At 38.5% G+C, this 17942-nt stretch overlaps 1 protein-coding gene across 9 annotated transcripts in view; it reads left to right on the top strand.

Annotated features, from left to right (window-relative positions):
• Window positions 1–423: 423 nt before the first annotated feature.
• Window positions 424–17942, top strand: part of LOC128867382 (proton-coupled zinc antiporter SLC30A2) — a 40108-nt gene continuing 22589 nt past the window's right edge. The window contains exons 1-2 of one of the 9 annotated variants that reach the window (XM_054108546.1): window positions 424–549; window positions 5916–6579. In XM_054108546.1, coding sequence (XP_053964521.1) covers window positions 6067–6579 — 513 coding nt within the window. In that variant the 5' untranslated portion in view covers window positions 424–549; window positions 5916–6066. Of the gene's footprint in view, window positions 607–5670; window positions 6580–17942 lie in introns of all 9 variants that reach the window. The other 8 variants (XM_054108545.1, XM_054108544.1, XM_054108541.1 and 5 more) reach the window with 8 other exon arrangements.

Raw genomic sequence — 17942 nt, 5'->3', positions numbered from 1 at the left:
AACTCATTAGCAATATCAAGCAAGTATTTGCCACTATACCTATGTACATACATGCACACATTCATACGTACAATTTTCATATCTACTTAGTTTGTGTACTAGCGAGGGGGCTTCATACAGCCAAATGTACATTCACATATACATTTATATATTTATTTGTACTCAACAAGTGGAATTTTCAATCAACTAGAGAGGAGAATTGAGAGAGAGAGAAGAGAGATTAAGAGGGAATGAAGAGTGTGAATGAGCACAAGCAGCATGTTGGCGAAAATAGAGGTGAACGCCTGGGTGAGCCGATGAGTGTGATATTATCGCAAATAAAAAAAAAAACAACAACACAATACGAGATATGTATTTACACATGTAAGGCTTTTGGTGATGATAGAACGCCCAACCCGCCCAATTGCTCATTCAGTAAGAGCAGAGCAGCACAACAGTGCGATCACCCGGTAACGCCATGTTGAATACGTATCTCATGTGGTGAATGAACGGGATTGGAAATGTGTTGAACGATTCGGGAAAATTGTGCAAAGTGAACATCGATAGCGGGTGAAGTGAAGATCTTTTGTTTACTTATTTATTTTTTAAGTACAAAGCGCGAATTCAGTGAGTGGAAAGAACAATTCAGCGTGCGATTTATTGAAAGAAATGGAATATATAAATGTTATTAAACAATAATAAAAATAATAAAATGTGAAAAAACTAAAGTGAAAGCTAAAGGAAAATTTTTAAAATAATTAATGGACTATGAATAAGTTCGTGCGGTTTTTTTTCGAAATTTGAAACTTTATTGACGTAAAATGGTTACAAATTTAATATTCAAAATATTGTCCATCGCTTACTACTACTTTTTCCCATCTTTCTGGCAATTCACGGATTCCCTTTGTGAAAAATTCGCTCGGTTTTGCCGCAATCCACGAATCGATCCATTTTTTGACTTCATCGTAATTACGGAAGTGCTGGTCAGCCAGGCCATGTTGCATCGATCGGAAGAGATAGTAATCGGATGGCGCAAGGTCTGGACTATACGGCGGGTGGGGTAGGACATCCCATTTGAGCGTTTCTAAGTATGTTTTGACCACTTGTGCAACATGTGGCCGAGCATTGTCATGTTGCAAAATAACTTTGTCGTGTCTATCGGCGTATTGCGGCCGTTTTTCTCGCAGTGCTCGGCTCAAACGCATCAATTGTCGTCGGTAGACATCCCCCGTAATCGTTTCATTCGGTTTCAGTAGCTCATAATACACAACACCCAGCTGGTCCCACCAGATACACAGCATAACCTTCAGGCCATGAATATTCTGCGCCGACGTCGATGTTGAAGCATGGCCAGGGTATCCATACGTTGCCCGACGTTTTGGATTGTCGTAATGGACCCACTTTTCATCGCCAGTCACAATTCGATGCAAAAAACCCTTTCTTTTGTGCCGTTGAAGCAGTTGTTCGCATGCCATAAAACGGCGTTCAACGTCTCTTGGCTTCAATTCATACGGCACCCAATGGCCTACCTTTCGGATCATTCCCATGGCTTTTAAACGTTTGGAAATGGTTGATTGATCAACTCCCAAAGTTTTTGCAACCTCTTCTTGCGTTTGAGCCGGATCTTGATCGAGCAATTCCTCCAATTCGGTATCCATGAACTTTGGCGGCGCACCCTCGCGTTCTTCGTCTTCCAAGCCAAAATCACCACTTTTAAAGCGTGCAAACCACTTCTGGCACGTTCGCTCAGATAGAGCATGCTCACCATAAACTTCCACCAAGATACGATGACTTTCGGCTGCTTTTTTCTTCATATTAAAATAATGAAGAAGAATTCCCCGCAAAAACACATTATTTGGCACGAAATTCGACATTTTCAAGTGTGGTAAAAATATTGTTGTTTACGCTTCAAATAAAAAACTTATACTGACGTTTGTGCCTTACGACAGTAGCTCTCCAATGAATGTTTGGAAATGTGGATCGATGGAATAATAATCAAGTTACGCCATCTGTTGTAAAACCGAAACGAACTTATTCATAGTCCTATTATAATACAAGGAGAAGAAATTGAAATCGAAATTAATAATATAAAACAAAATAAAAGTTTTAATTGCTCATGACATTTACATTGCAAAATTCCACTTCCTTATCCTACTTACTTTCTCTTCGTGAATCCAAATGCCTACATATGTACGTAGATGCGAAAAATAATCATTCAAGAACGAGAATTAGAAAAAATAAATACATATGTACACAAGTGTAAAGTTGTAGCCAATAATAGGTTTAATAGAATATAATACAGTAGGTTCTGTTTTTATGCGGTAGATAGAAACAGCATAAAAAAAACATCATAAAAAAAGCGACTAGTTCTATAGTAAAACTATAGATACGTTTCAAAAGTGCTAAAACCGCATAAATCTGAAATATGGTAATGTAATAAAATCGCATAAAAAAGGGCACTAGTTCCATATTATAACTATAGATACGTTCCATACACCGCATGAATCTGAAATAATTAAATAAAATCGCATAAACAAAATATTGTATTTTTGAAAATTATACAATATCTTTATTTAAGAAACGTCAGAATCGAAAAATAAATTTAAGTCAGAAATAGAATCAGACAATACCCACATGTTGCGCGTTCGTTTAGGATTTAGCGTAAAATACTTTCGTCACTTGAGGAAATGTACACGTCTGATCTAGATAGTTATGCAGGCGGTTCCATACTTGTAGGGTTAGTATTTCTGATGTAATCTGTGATGAGTTTTTGCTTAGCTGGTTTAGAATCTTGTTTATATGTACAATTCCCGATAGGTCGATTGCATTTTGTAATTTAAAAAAAAAAAACCGCACTATTTCAAAACCGCATAAAAAAAACCGCATAAAAACAGAACCTACTGTATAGAAACACATAAATGCATACGTATTGACGTATGTAGCGTAAAGAACGTTAATGTTCAGTTAAGAAAACATTTTGAATCATTTTTTTAATTCATTGTAATTCGGTATTTAAAGGGAGTTTTATAAAATCCAATATATGTATATATAAATATATAGTTTGTCTACTAGAAACGTGGCCCGCAAAATTTAATCCTAGAGATCTGTTATAAAAACATGTAAATGGTGCGAAGTAGACGTATCTTTTCGCAATACGCGTTGTGCAATTTGTTAATTTAGGGAGACATTTAGAAAGCGTACGTTGTTTTTACAAAATGAGTTCTGCGTATGAACAACGATTTGAGGCAGTGTTCCTATATGCACACCCTAAAAGTCACGTGCATTTGCAGCAAAACACTTGCAGAAGTCGCAGAAGCCAAATGAAGCCAAGTCCTTCGCCACCTGATCTTTCCAACATAGAAGAGGCCTTCGTCTTCCTATGCTACCACTAGCGGGTATCGCATCGAATGCTTTCAGAGCCGGAGCGTTGTATCCAGCCAACGAAGCCACTGGATCTTTACTCGCTGCGCTATGTCTATGTATATACAAAACGAAAAATCCCACTTTGACCCATTTAGAGTGCTCCAATCGACTCCAAATGTATGACCGCCCCCACTAACTTTGGACGGCCGATCCACCCATGCCAGTGGCATACCCCCTGGAACTCCCCTGGGGGGTTCCCCATACAATCATTTCAAAATATCACCATTTTTGGCCTTTACATAAGAAAAGAAACTAAAAAGTTCGACCCAAATTGGGGGACATCAGAATTCGTTTTAGAGATATGGTTCCTGCAGCAAAGTTTCTTATTTTGATCCCTAGAATATGATTTTCACAGAGCAAGGGGCGATTTTTTTGCCTCCCCACAAATCGACCCGGCCTAATATATATGTATATATATATATATATAAATATATACATACTAGTTAACCATTTTTCGGTATTTGGCCGATCACCTCCTCCGATTTGTCGTGTGCGTCTTGATGTTGCTCAACAAATGGAGGGACATACAGTTTAAAGCCGACTTCAAATGGCAGATGGTTTTTTATAAGGAGATTTTTAATGACAAAAATACACTTGCAGGTCTGCCATTGCCTACCACTGGGGCGACCGCTGTCAGAAAAAACCATATTTCATGCCCGCAGCGGGTTTCGAACCCGAGCACTACCGAATTGCAGTCATGCACCAACCAATTCAATCTGGCAACTGACAGCTGTATCGCAAAGTTTGACATTTTTTGGCTTTTACGTACTCAGAACGTTTTGAAATACCAGCGCTATTTGTGTTGTTTACAGTGACTTGAAAGATTCATCTCGGTCCAAAAATGGAATTAAATCGTTAAAACTCAGAAACATTTTAAAATAATTCCAAACTTCCGAGGTTCATTGAAAATGAGTCCTAAAATGTTCCAAATTTATCGGATTTTCCGTCACTTTAACTGATTTCTTTAACCCTTTATAGTGCTCGCGTAGAAGAAAACTATCTAGAGTTCATTTATAAAAAAAAATCTCTGACATACATAACATATGCAAGTTTATAGCTCATAGTTTTTCATAGCCCGGATGAGAATTGCTTCTTTTACTTTCTTTCTTACTTTTATTCTACTGCCAATCATTATGAAGAAAGAAAAGAAAGATTATAGGTACAGTAAGGTCCTAAGACAATTTAAAAACATAAAGCAAGAAGTTTTATCAACTCAATAGTCCTAAGCCTTTTACCTGATTTCTAATACTTTCTCACGAATTACTCAGAAGGCTTCATTGATCTCTATCGTTTCTCTATAAATCGGATAGCATCGCTTTATAAAGGCACTCAACAAAACTGTCTAATATGATCATATCACAACTATGACTTAGTGTTCGATGGCAGATGACTCCGAATTGACTCATGGAAGGGTATTAGTGGAAGGGTTGCGAGATCTTAATGAGGTGTATACCGCGCGTTGCGGTTTTTCTGTTTGGAGTTTTACTAGAAGTGTACGCGCCAATTATATATTTATTTTTTTATAACTAGAAAGTCGTTATTTTTTGTATATAAAAAATGTGTATATCAATTTAAAGAAGTAAGCAAAAAACATGGAACTCTTTACATGAAAATGTACGTACATCGACTATTAAAAAAAAAATTAGTCGCCACAGTCATTATAAACAAAGAGTAGTTGTGAGAGTTAACTCCATTGCGGTAGAACCATCTGACACTTAACAGAGCTGCTCACCGTAAAGAAGTTTTTAGCGGAAATCTTATATACAAAAAATAATGTTTGTCTGTATGTCATCGATGAACTCAAAAACCACTGGACCGATTATTATAAAAATTGGTATATATATGCATTTTTCCACGGAGAAGGTTTGTAGAATATGCGCATTTATGGCACTCCACACCAGATGGCGCTGCACAGTAGCAACTTCTGCCCCGTTCAACCGATTGTCATAAAAATTAGTATGACCATGTATTTTTACACAGAGGTATAGCAACGCGTGCCGGGTACTGCTAGTAGGTTATAAAAACAAATTTATATTTCGCGTCATAATAGACTCACGGGAGAACTTTCTTTTCATTTCCCTGTTGATTGATGCATATAGTGATATCTCTTAGTTATCACTTAATATGTCCCGACGCGCTATAAAAATAATTGATAAATAAAAAACAACTTTTACAAAAGAAAATTCCAAAATATGTGTAATAAAAGTAGTGAAGTTATAAAAAACAATAATAAACAAATTAACTCTAATATTCTGTGAAATTTATCAGCATCGCCAATTTTTTTCAGTGTAACAAATTAACCGAGTATTATTTTCCGCACAAAGAGCACACAAATTATTGCTAAAATTGGCGAAGAAATGCAAATTGAATACAATTTTTTTACACTCTATCACCTCAAATGCGAAAAGCAATTGAAAATTAACCAGTGTCATAACGTAGCAACTACAAACACAATCAGCAATAAAGGCAATTGTGTATTTTTTTTTTTTACTTAACTCACACGCGACAATCAGTGTTGCATGCATAACAACACAAATAGCAACAGCAAAAACTCACACGCTCAGTCCAGTGGCCTTAGTGAAAAAATATATACATACACATAAATATAGCAGAATATAGTCCCATCCAATAAACTTTTGTCTACGTAAATATATTTCAACAACTATGTCAAAATATCAGCTACTTCTTGAACAGGCTGCCGCCGGTGGCGAAAATGCAGACGAAACAACAAAAGACAGTAATGCGTCACAAACAACAAACATAAACGCCCATGCAGCCGCTGAGAATCTACAAAAAACACTGCTCTTCACTGATAGCAGCAATGATTCCAGCAGCAGCAGCAGCGGCAGTGGTGTCAATGGCAACAATCGTGTGACAACGATGCGTAACAGCCGCAATGCTCTTGTAAGCACCAACACCAACACCAACAACAGCAGCAGTAGCAACAATAGTCTGAATATTAGCAGCAGTGCGAGTGGCAGTTGGGAATACAGTCCCTTCGACAGCCTCTCTACAAATAACATAAATGAGGCACGAGCAGCACCCATGCGAGCAACAGCAACAGAAACGAATCTGGTAGCTACGGCATCGAAATCGTCGTCAACGTCACTATTGTTGGATGCCTTTGATGCTGATGATACAACGATGGAAGTGCCACTGCTGGGCGAGAATAACAATGCAAGTGTAGTTCATACATTCATACATTCACAAATACTATATTATATTTTATTTACTGTACATGCACACAATGCAGCATTACACAATTGAAATAATTGTAGTTACAATGCCCTGGCATTAACACTAATACCGGAAAGTAGCCGGCATGGCTGCGCTAAGGCAAATTTCATATGTACGAAAATGTAGTGACCAACACAATTAGGTGGTTCACAAGTTGTTGCAAGTCTCGTATTGTCTTATGTCGTAAAGTTGCTAAGATGACTCAAAACCACAAACAATCATTCTTAACTATGTGAAAATTCATAATATGACTTATGCGGTTCCAAAATATATTTTTAACCATTTGAAGTTTACGACAACAATAAAATATTTACGACCCAGCGTACATACACACAAACAGCATTTTATAACGTTACCATTATTTGTAAGACTTTGATGATTGTCATAAATAATTGTTAAATTTAATTAACGTAAAAACAGTAATCCATCGATATGTTGTAATTTAAAAATTAATTCAATGATTTTTAACACATTTGGATGTATAAACACGCCTCTTAAAAATGCTCGTGAGAGGTTAGCTTCCAAATACAAAAAATCCAGTGCGTTTCGGAGTATTTTTTGCATAACTAATAGCGTGAAATAAAATAGTGTTCGCAATAAGAGCAGCGCAACAAATTCCAAAGTTATGACTTTTTATAAGAATACTACAGCTAAACTATAGCAAAAACCGTACAATTTAAAGTTACAAACTTTGTACAAAGTATTAAAAAATTGAAAATTAATTGCATAAAAAATTTCGAGAATGCAATTTCATAGCCCAATGAGTTTTGCTGCAAGTTCGAATTGGCTCAAAAATGGTGTTGAATTTTGCGATTTTTTTTTTTTTTGCCTGGCGGTCTTGTTCACTTTCTCCACAAAAAAGTTCGTTCTACTCGCACTCATATTGAAGAAAATGTATAACACCAGAAATCTAATAGAAACAGCAAATCAGAGATCAGCACGAATTTTGAATCACTTTAAATTGGTACTTCATTATAACTGCATATAAACTGCATCCTCTAAATTTTTATAAAAATTCTGACTAAAAATACTTAAACTATGATGAAAAATGTTTGTTAAATTTGAAATGCGAAAAAAATGAAATCGTGCAAATATCTGGCTTTTCTGGCCACCACTCTTCTTAATTGGCGCTATAACCGCTTACGCGATTTTGGCCGAGTCTAACTAAGCGCGCCAGTCGTTTCTTTCTCGTGCTAACCGGCGCCAGTTGGACACACCAAGTGAAGCCAAGTCCTTCTCCACCTGATCTTTCCAACGCAGAGGAGGCCGCCCTCTTCCTCTACTACCATCATCTGGTACCGCATCGAATACTTTCAGAGCCGAAGCGTTTGTGTCCATTCGGACGACATGACCCAGCCAAGGTTGCCGCTGGATCTTTATTCGCTGCGCTATGTCTATGTCGTCGTAAAGCTCATACAGCTCATCGTTCCATCGTCTGCGATATTCCCCGTTGCCAACGTGCAAAGGTCCAAAAATCTTACGCAGAATCTTTCTCTCAAACACTCCAAACGTCGCTTCATCGGATGTTGTCATCGTCCACGCTTCTGCGCCATACGTTAGGACGGGCATGATGAGAGTATTGTAGAATGTTAGTTTTGTTCGTCGAGAGAGGACTTTACTGCTCAGTTGCCTACTTAGTCCAAAGTAGCACTTGTTGGCAAGAGAGATTCTACGTTGGATTTCAAGGCTGACATTGTTATCGGTGTTAATGCTGGTTCCTAAATAAACGAAGTCCTTTACAAACTTCGAAATTATAACTGTCAACAGTGACGTGGGTGCCGATACGCGAGTGCGCCGACTGTTTGTTTGAAGACAGGAGGTACTTCGTTTTGTCCTCGTTCACCTCCAAACCCATTCGCTTTGCCTCTTTATCCAGTTTGGAGAAGGCAGAACTAACAGCGCGGTTGTTAAGGCCGATGATGTCAATATCATCAGCATACGCCAGCAATTGTACGCTCTTATAAAAAATTGTGCCTGAGCGATTAAGTTCTGCGGCTTGTACGATGCTCTCCAACATCAGGTTAAAGAAGTCACACGACAGCGAGTCACCCTGTCTGAAACCTCGTTTGATATCAAACGGCTCGGAGAAGTCCTTCCCAATTCTGACGGCGCTGCTGGTGTTGAGCAACGTCATCTTACATAGCCGTATTAGTTTTGCAGGGATACCAAATTCAGACATCGCGGCATACAAGTAACTCCTTTTCGTACTGTCGAATGCAGCTTTGAAGTCGACGGAAAGATGGTGTGTGTCGATTCTCCTTTCATGGGTATTTTCCAAGATTTGGCGTATTGAGAATATTTGGTCGATGGTAGACTTTCCAGGTCTGAAGCCACACTGATAAGGTCCAATCAGTTGGTTGACGGTGGGCTTCAGCCTTTCACACAATACGCTCGCTAGAACCTTATAGGCGATATTTAGAAGACTAATCCCGCGGTAATTGGCACAAATTGCAGGATCGCCCTTCTTATGGATTAAGCAGAGCACACTTAAATTCCAATCAGCAGGCATGCTTTCATCCGACCATATTTTGCATAGAAGCTGATGCGTGCACCTTACCAGCTTCTCGCCGCCATGTTTGAATAGCTTAGCCGGCAGTCCGTCGGCGCCCGCGGCTTTGTCGTTCTTTAGCCGCGTTATCGCTATTCTCACCTCGTCATGATCGGGTAGCGGAACGACAATTCCGTCGTCAACGATTGGTGTATCGGGATCTTCACATTCTCCGTAACATACGCAGCTGTTTGTCACTGTTTAATAGGTTCGAGAAGTGTTCACTCCATAATTTAAGATTGTTCTGTACGTCAGTCACCAGATCGCCGTCTTTGTTCTTACAGGAGAACGCCCCGGTCTTAAAACCTTTTGTAAGCCGCGGAACTTTCTGGTAGAATTTTCGGGCGTTGTTCCTATTGGCCATCATCTCAAGCTCCTCGCACTCACGTATTTCGGCCTCTCGTTTCTTCTGTCGGATAATACGTCTTTCTTCATTTATCAGCTCTCTGTAACGAGGCCACCACTAACGAGGCAAATATTTGGCTTTTCTGGCCACCACTTAGGCTTTGTTCGAGTCAGAAATTTCATGATAAACAACGGACGGTTCGAGGGTAGAACATTGCGGAACCAGGCAATCTTGAGTGGCGTACAGCGCGCGCTAAGCAGCTTCGAAGACCGCAACTAACCAAAGGAACCGCCTCTTCCTATTTGCACGGATATAACACCGCAACTGTGCCTTCTCATCCATTCAATTTTCTAAAATGTTCTATCTGCCTCTTGCCCATCTCTACGTGATAGCGAAATATGTTGATGTATCTAAAAAGGAAGTTAGCTTTCCCTGAATAATTTTGAGCATTACCTTGATTTGACTTGTTAAAAATACCAAAGAAACCAAAATAATTTAATCTCGCTCAAAGGGCGTTAAACTAGTTACGATAGATCAATAGATAACCAATTGTTTAATAGGAAACGCTGCTGTATTGTGCAGATTTTAATTTGCAGATTTAATTTTTTCTATCAGCCCTGTCATTTATTTTTTTCTTATCCTTAGACAGATTCAGTAAGTTACCAAATGTCTTCTTACGATCAATCGTCCCTTGAGAGAATGTGGTTGAAGAAGAATCCGTCCACTCTAAGTAAGTGTGCATGAGTCAGCCTTAGCGAGATGAACACGAAGCTTCAAAAAATTCTGGAGTGTTTATAGCATAAAAATTTACTGTCCATTCCTTTTCATCTCAGCGAATACAATATTTGGCATTGAAGCTTTAGAGTAGGGTCCTCGGTTGAGCCCAACTGATGTGAATGAGGGCATCTCTTTGCATTCTCTACAGCTGTTTAGCCAACATTCTCTTCTCCAGTTTTTATAATAGATTCATAAAGTCCATAAATTACTTTACGCTACAGGCGCCATTTGTTACAATGACCTTGCAGCAGGAATATAAAGCGACCTTTGCCTTCGCAGTATTTTTCACAATCGTGCGTATCCATGATAACTTTGTACTCAAAATCAAAGCCAGATGCTTCAAGTTGTCAGTAAGCACTAATAATTGAACTACAAGAATATCGAATATACTATTTTCCAGAGGATAAAATTAGAACGAGCTTTGTCTTGCGAGCATAAAAAGTAAGTTTGCAAATAATGACGATTACCAAGTTTAGGTGAATCTGCATAAGCTGCTACAGAAAGTTCAAAAACTTTCCCTTCGCAATAATTTCCACATCACAGACGGCACTTTGCTCAAGTTCTTCCAAGAGGTATTTAACTCAATGACCCAGAATAATGAGAGAACAACCACTTTATGGAGTGCTCCAAACCATCTGTCAAGGGTGAATTGCGCTGCTCTTCTCCACGACCATTTTGTGCTCGTGAGTTTTGCATTCAAGCTTGATTGGACTTCTTTCGACGCCCATTTTGAGCAGGCCTCCTCGACAAAGAAAGAAAGCAAAGCCTTTTTATACTTTACATCCTTGATCGAATGAGTAGACGGACTTCACCGAACTGCTTTCATAGTGCAGGTTGGGTTAGAAGACTTCAAAAGAATACTGCTTTTTATGTGCAGCTCAATTAACTCTTCAAGAGCATTCAGCAGAAATAAAGGGTCTATTTTGACTAAAAATCTATTGGAACTGCACGAGAACTCTTCCAAACCTTGCGGGAAGCTCTCATCGCTCTGACCAGGTTCTAAAAATGTTGACATTCTGCCTAAGCTTTTCACGTTGCTAAAGGCAGCCAATGAGAAAGCGACTTTTTTCTTTTCTGTAGTTGAGCGAGTAACCTCGGATCAAACTACAAAATATTATTCATATTCGTTATTTCCCCGCTCGCTATCGCTATGATCGATTAACTTCACGAAAAAATTGCATGCGAAAGCAACAACAAAGTTATCGAGTAAGATTCGCCGCTAGCGAGTATTGCTATAGCTCATAAGGCCGCACTGCCTTACCAGCATATGTATTTTAAGGCAATTCTCTCCCCACGTTGCCGACATATGTATGCATGATAGAGGTATGAATCGTTTTATGCCGACTCCGAATGGCAAATAATTTTTTATGAGGAGCTTTTTCATAGTAGAAATAGACTCGGAGGTTTTTTTCATTCGATAAAATGGTAAACACACACTTAGCCATTCGGCTACGGCGACCATCTCGAACAAAATACTCTTGTATGTTATTATTTTTGTTTCAAAACCACAAAGATTGGTTGTTTTCGCCGTAATTTCAATCTAAGCGCTATAACGACTGGTATGACAGTCGGTGCTACGTTACCGGAATGATCCGGATTTATATCCGACCGATCACCGTCACTCCAACTGCATTCCCCAACTTGCTTAAGCTTAATTTGCTCAAGCGGGAATGTGACATGGCAAGCGAGTACCCACTTCTTTGTTTTTAAAAATGCGTCGCTCGATTCTTAGCACTTTTGAATACAAAATACGTATGCGTGGCATTTTTGTTCCTTTTTTTGTTTTTGTATGAATTCAAAATATGCTCTACCGTATCCGACAATTTTATAATATAAAAAATCGAACTAAGAAATGGGTTAACAACGAAAAATTTCGAAATTAGTTTACATTTACAAATAATTATGGATATTAGAAAACTCAATGTGAATGCAACAGTGTGTGTTAGGTACTGACGCCAGACTATTAACACAAGTTCGGCCGCCGTAGCCGAATGGGTTGGTGCGTGATTACCATTCGGAATTCACCGAGAGGTCGTTAGTTCGAATCTCGGTGAAGGCAAAATTAATAAAAACATTTTTCTAATAGCGGTCGCCCCTCGGCAGGCAATGGCAAACCTCCGAGTGTATTTCTGCCATGAAAAAGCTCCTCATAAAAATATCTGCCGTTCGGAGTCGGCTTGAAACTGTAGGTCCCTCCATTTGTGGAACAACATCAAGACGCACACCACAAATAGGAGGAGGAGCTCGGCCAAACACCTAACAGAAGTGTACGCGCCAATTATTTATTTTTTATTTTTTTATTTAAATTTGTTAAAAGCTTTTTTACATTACCTTAACCCATAAATGGTCATAGCAAAAATGAGACCCAATAAAAATATACACATGATTTTAAGTCCCAAAAACTTAATAATAAAATGAATTCTGCATATAATTTTTTTATTTTTTATTTCCCCCATTAAAGGTATATTCTGACTTCTAAATAAAAAACTATTGATACAAATTTTGATTTTAGTTCTTTTAAACCAGTTTCGATCAATTTATCGACCAAAGTTCATGCATTCCCATGACAGTCGGTTCCGCGTTACCGGAATGACCTAGAACGACTTATATTCGGACAAATACTGCCACTTCAACAGTGTTCCCAAACCAAGTATTTTTTCATGAGCAGATTTTTCATCGTAAAAATACACAAGGTTTTTGGGCAAAATTTATGCTGGTACAACAACCTCAAAAAGTCCATGCAGCTTTATTTGAAATTTCGCCTTTCAAATGTGCATAATTTGTTTGTGTTGAGGTCTGCAAAATATTTCAAAACGTGGTAGTGAAGTGAAGCCACTTCACGAAAATCACCACTAGGAACAATATAGACCCCAATTCTATGTTTAAAGTTTTCTGCAAAGTTGGCAAAGTTTTTAATTTCATATTTGCAGAGCTGCAAAGAATTGCATGGTTCTTTTCACAAAACCGAATGGCAAGTTTTAAAATTAAAATTAAATGGTTATAATACCTGTACATACAAGCAGGGCCGTAGAGAGCATATCCGGGCCCGGGGGAAAATCCGGGCCCCGGGGGAAAATTGCAAATGCGGGCCCTTTCAAATGATGTCTAATTCATATAAATACGTATAATCTCGAGTCCGGGCCCCTCTGAAAACTCCGGGCCCGGGGGAAAAAGTACCCGATCCCCCCCCCCCTCTCGACGGGCCTGCATACAAACATATCTAAGGGTTAACGAATTTACATAAATTGACATAAGAAGCCTGCCGAATGATAACACTGTCTGCCTTTAACACACTTCATTTCATACAATTTGTAAAATCATCTACGATTTGTCATTACTTGGCACGCTGTCTACGCTGTGCTCGAAATGTGCATACGTAATTCAAAATGTGGTGACTGTTCGTGTAATTTTTTCACAATATGCAAATTTTTAATCTGAAAGCGAATATTGTAACGTCAAAACTCCAACTAATCCTATAAAATAAGTGTCCACACAACTTAAAACTAAGCTTTCATTAAATTTTGATTATCACCAATCAACATTTCTCTAAAGCCTCGCTTTTGCGACAATACATCAAAAATTCATAAGCAATTACGGGAGCTCAAAAGTCGAACAAAATCAACTAAAAGAGCACTCCACTAACGCTTTGAAGCAAAAACTAAATTTTATATCAACAATAGCTTTGAAATTACATTTCAATAAATCAGAAGACTGCAAACAGTTATGCTCAACACCAGCACACACATCAAGCTGCAGTAGCTCATAATTAAATATTTACATATTTTATGAATAATAAACATTCTATGGAAAATTCCATTTCGAATTGATATTTGCCAACGGTAATGGCGCGTTTTTACTTTTTGAATATTTTCAAAGCATTTTAAGCGGAATTTTACGATCGCGTTTGTTTATTCCTTTTTTGTCGAACTACATTGCCGAAATTTCGGTTGCATGCCACAAGCGGCATTTTTATTTCATTTTTTTTTTTTTCAAACATGAATTGCCCTTTGCTTTCCAAAGCAATGCACTCAATTGCAAGTGCATGTACGTATGTGTATGTGTGTGTGATATACATGAATTATGCGCAACGAAATTCCAAGTTAGAAAATAAAAACAAAAACACAGTCGCACGTATAAAAAAACCAACAATTTGCAAATAAATGATAAATTCGCTTAAATTCCATTAAAACCAAAAACAAATATTTCGGTACCAAATCAAAATTTTCGGGCATAAATAATTGAGTGGTACACAGAGGCATTTCAGATTATAAAAAATCCCTGCTGCGAAAAGTCCCAACTACTCAGCAGACATTCTAGTTCAAGAACTGATGGTATACTAGCTCGAGATTGCCTATAACTGCACAACTGACCAATTAGAGCTGTATGCAAAACAAATATCTTGCGATTATGTTTTGTTGTTTTTATTGTTGTTACCTTTTTAATTACCAATATTTAGCAAACTTTTTGTGAATTTGTTTTTATTTAGCTTGAGAATGCCTACAAATTTTAAAAAATAATTTTTGTTTAAATAAAGTCATAGAGAGTGGATCAACCAATTTATAATTTAATCCCAAATATTTTATTTATTAATTTTTTTTACTTTTTCAATTAGTCCACAATTGGTGATTTTCATGTGTCTATTATGACTCAGTAACTATTTAGTTTAGCCGTAGCCGAATGGGTTGGTGCGTGACTACCATTCGGAATTCACAGAGAGAACATCGGTTCGAATCTCGGTGAAATACCAAAATTAAGAAAAACATTTTTCTAAAAGCGGTCGCCTCTCGGCAGGCAAACCTCCGAGTGTATTTCTGCCATGAAAAGCTCCTCATAAAAATATCTGCCGTTCGGAGTCGGCTTAAAACTGTAGGTCCCTCCATTTGTGGAACAACATCAAGACGCACACCACAAATAGGAGGAGGAGCTCGGCCAAACACCCAAAACGGGTGTACGCGCCAATTGCTGTGGGCAAAAATAAAAGGTGAATTTATTAGTCAAACTTCGCGGGATTAAAATTTCGCTCTAGTTATTTTTTTCGTGAGTTGGCAGCACTGTTAATAACATCTGAGCCAACTTTCATGTGAATGTCATTATCAGTAATATATTTACTCTTGTGTTTACCAAACGACCTAGAGTGCATTTTTCGATTTTTACAATGCCTGATTTGATTGAGCAGAGAAGTGCCATCAAATTTTGTTTGCGGAATGAAATTTCGGCTGCAGAAACGTTTAGCACGTTGCAGAAGGCATTTGGTGATTCGACCATGTCGCAGAAAAATGTTTATAAGTGGTACAAAGACTTCAAAGAGGGTCGAGAACGTGTTGATGACTTGAAGCGCTCCGGACGACCATCAACGTCAACAGATGGCCAACACGTCAATAAAGTGAAGGAGTTAGTGCTCAAAAATAGTGGGTTGACTGTTAAAGACCATACTGACATGATCGGAATATCAGAAAGATCTGTGAAAACCATTTTGAAAGACCATTTGGGCCTACGAAAAGTCAAATCTCGTTTGGTACCGAAAATTCTCAATTTCGTGTGAAACAATGCTTTCAGACTATCAGGACAAGCTCAAATGCATCATTACGGCAGATGAGACTTGGATTTATGATTACGACCCTGAAACAACCGACCAATCAAGCGAATATCGTGCTAAAGGCGAGGTCAGACCGAAAAGAGCACGTCAAAGTCGTTCAAAAATAAAGGTCATGATGACAGGTTTTTCGATTTTCGTGGTGTGGTGCACTATGAATTCCTTCCACCTGGCCAAACTGTTAATAAGGAATATTATTTGAGCGTTATGCGTCGGTAACGTGAAGCAATTCGTCTAAAAAGGCCAGAATTATGGGCCAACAAATCTTGGTTTTTGCATCATGATAATGCACCGTCTCACACTGCACTCGTTCTTCGTGACCATTTCGCCAAAAATTCCACGCATATCGTTCCGCAACCATTGGGCTATTCCCAAAACTCAAGAGGCCACTCCGGGGAACGCGTTTCGAGTCGATTGAAGAGATAAAAGCTATAATGAAGAAGGTGCTGATGGCTATACCGGAAATGGACTATTTGGCATGTTTCGGGGTTTGGAAAAATCCTTGGCATAAGTGTATTTCATCGAGAGGGGATTATTTTGAAGCGGATGAAATTGATTTACAAGAATAAATAAATATTTTTCATTTTACAACCAAATTCACCTTACTTTTTGCCCACAGTAAAATATTTTATTAATTAATTTTTTTTTTACTTTTTCAATTAGTCCACAATTGGTGATTTTCTTGTGTCTATTATGACTTAGTAACTAGTTTAACTGATGCTGACGTATAGACCGATAACACTGGTTTACAAGTACATAATAATATCTTTCTCAAGAACCAGACTGTCCGATTTTCATGTAAAATCGATCGCTGAGTCCAAAAATTCACTTTTTGCTGCTTTGCAGTTTTCGAGATATCGCTAAATACAGGTTTTGGATTAATGAAACAGAGATAAAAAAAATAAATAAATAATTGGCGCGTACACTTCTGTTAGGTCCTTGGCCGAGCTCCTCCTCCTATTTGTGGTGTGCGTGTTGAAGTTGTTCCACAAATCGAGGGACCTACAGTTTCAAGCCAACTCCGAACGGCAGATATTTTTATGGGGAGCTTTTTCATGGCAGAAATACACTCGGAGGTTTGCCATTGAGATAGGTCTTGAAAATTTCTATTACCCGTATCTGTGGAATCCAATAACCACTCAAAACAAGTGAGATACCAAATTACGCGTTATTATAATAGGACTATGAATAAGTTCGTGCGGTTTTTTTTCGAAATTTGAAACTTTATTGACGTAAAATGGTTACAAATTTAATATTCAAAATATTGTCCATCGCTTACTACTACTTTTTCCCATCTTTCTGGCAATTCACGGATTCCCTTTGTGAAAAATTCGGTCGGTTTTGCCGCAATCCACGAATCGATCCATTTTTTGACTTCATCGTAATTACGGAAGTGCTGGTCAGCCAGGCCATGTTGCATCGATCGGAAGAGATAGTAATCGGATGGCGCAAGGTCTGGACTATACGGCGGGTGGGGTAGGACATCCCATTTGAGCGTTTCTAAGTATGTTTTGACCACTTGTGCAACATGTGGCCGAGCATTGTCATGTTGCAAAATAACTTTGTCGTGTCTATCGGCGTATTGCGGCCGTTTTTCTCGCAGTGCTCGGCTCAAACGCATCAATTGTCGTCGGTAGACATCCCCCGTAATCGTTTCATTCGGTTTCAGTAGCTCATAATACACAACACCCAGCTGGTCCCACCAGATACACAGCATAACCTTCAGGCCATGAATATTCTGCGCCGACGTCGATGTTGAAGCATGGCCAGGGTATCCATACGTTGCCCGACGTTTTGGATTGTCGTAATGGACCCACTTTTCATCGCCAGTCACAATTCGATGCAAAAAACCCTTTCTTTTGTGCCGTTGAAGCAGTTGTTCGCATGCCATAAAACGGCGTTCAACGTCTCTTGGCTTCAATTCATACGGCACCCAATGGCCTACCTTTCGGATCATTCCCATGGCTTTTAAACGTTTGGAAATGGTTGATTGATCAACTCCCAAAGTTTTTGCAACCTCTTCTTGCGTTTGAGCCGGA

The sequence above is a fragment of the Anastrepha ludens genome, chromosome 6 (assembly GCF_028408465.1).
Source record: "Anastrepha ludens isolate Willacy chromosome 6, idAnaLude1.1, whole genome shotgun sequence".
NCBI classification, from domain to species: Eukaryota; Metazoa; Arthropoda; class Insecta; order Diptera; family Tephritidae; genus Anastrepha; species Anastrepha ludens.
Note: the sequence above shows the minus strand (reverse complement) of the source record. Positions and strands in the feature narration are given on the sequence as shown.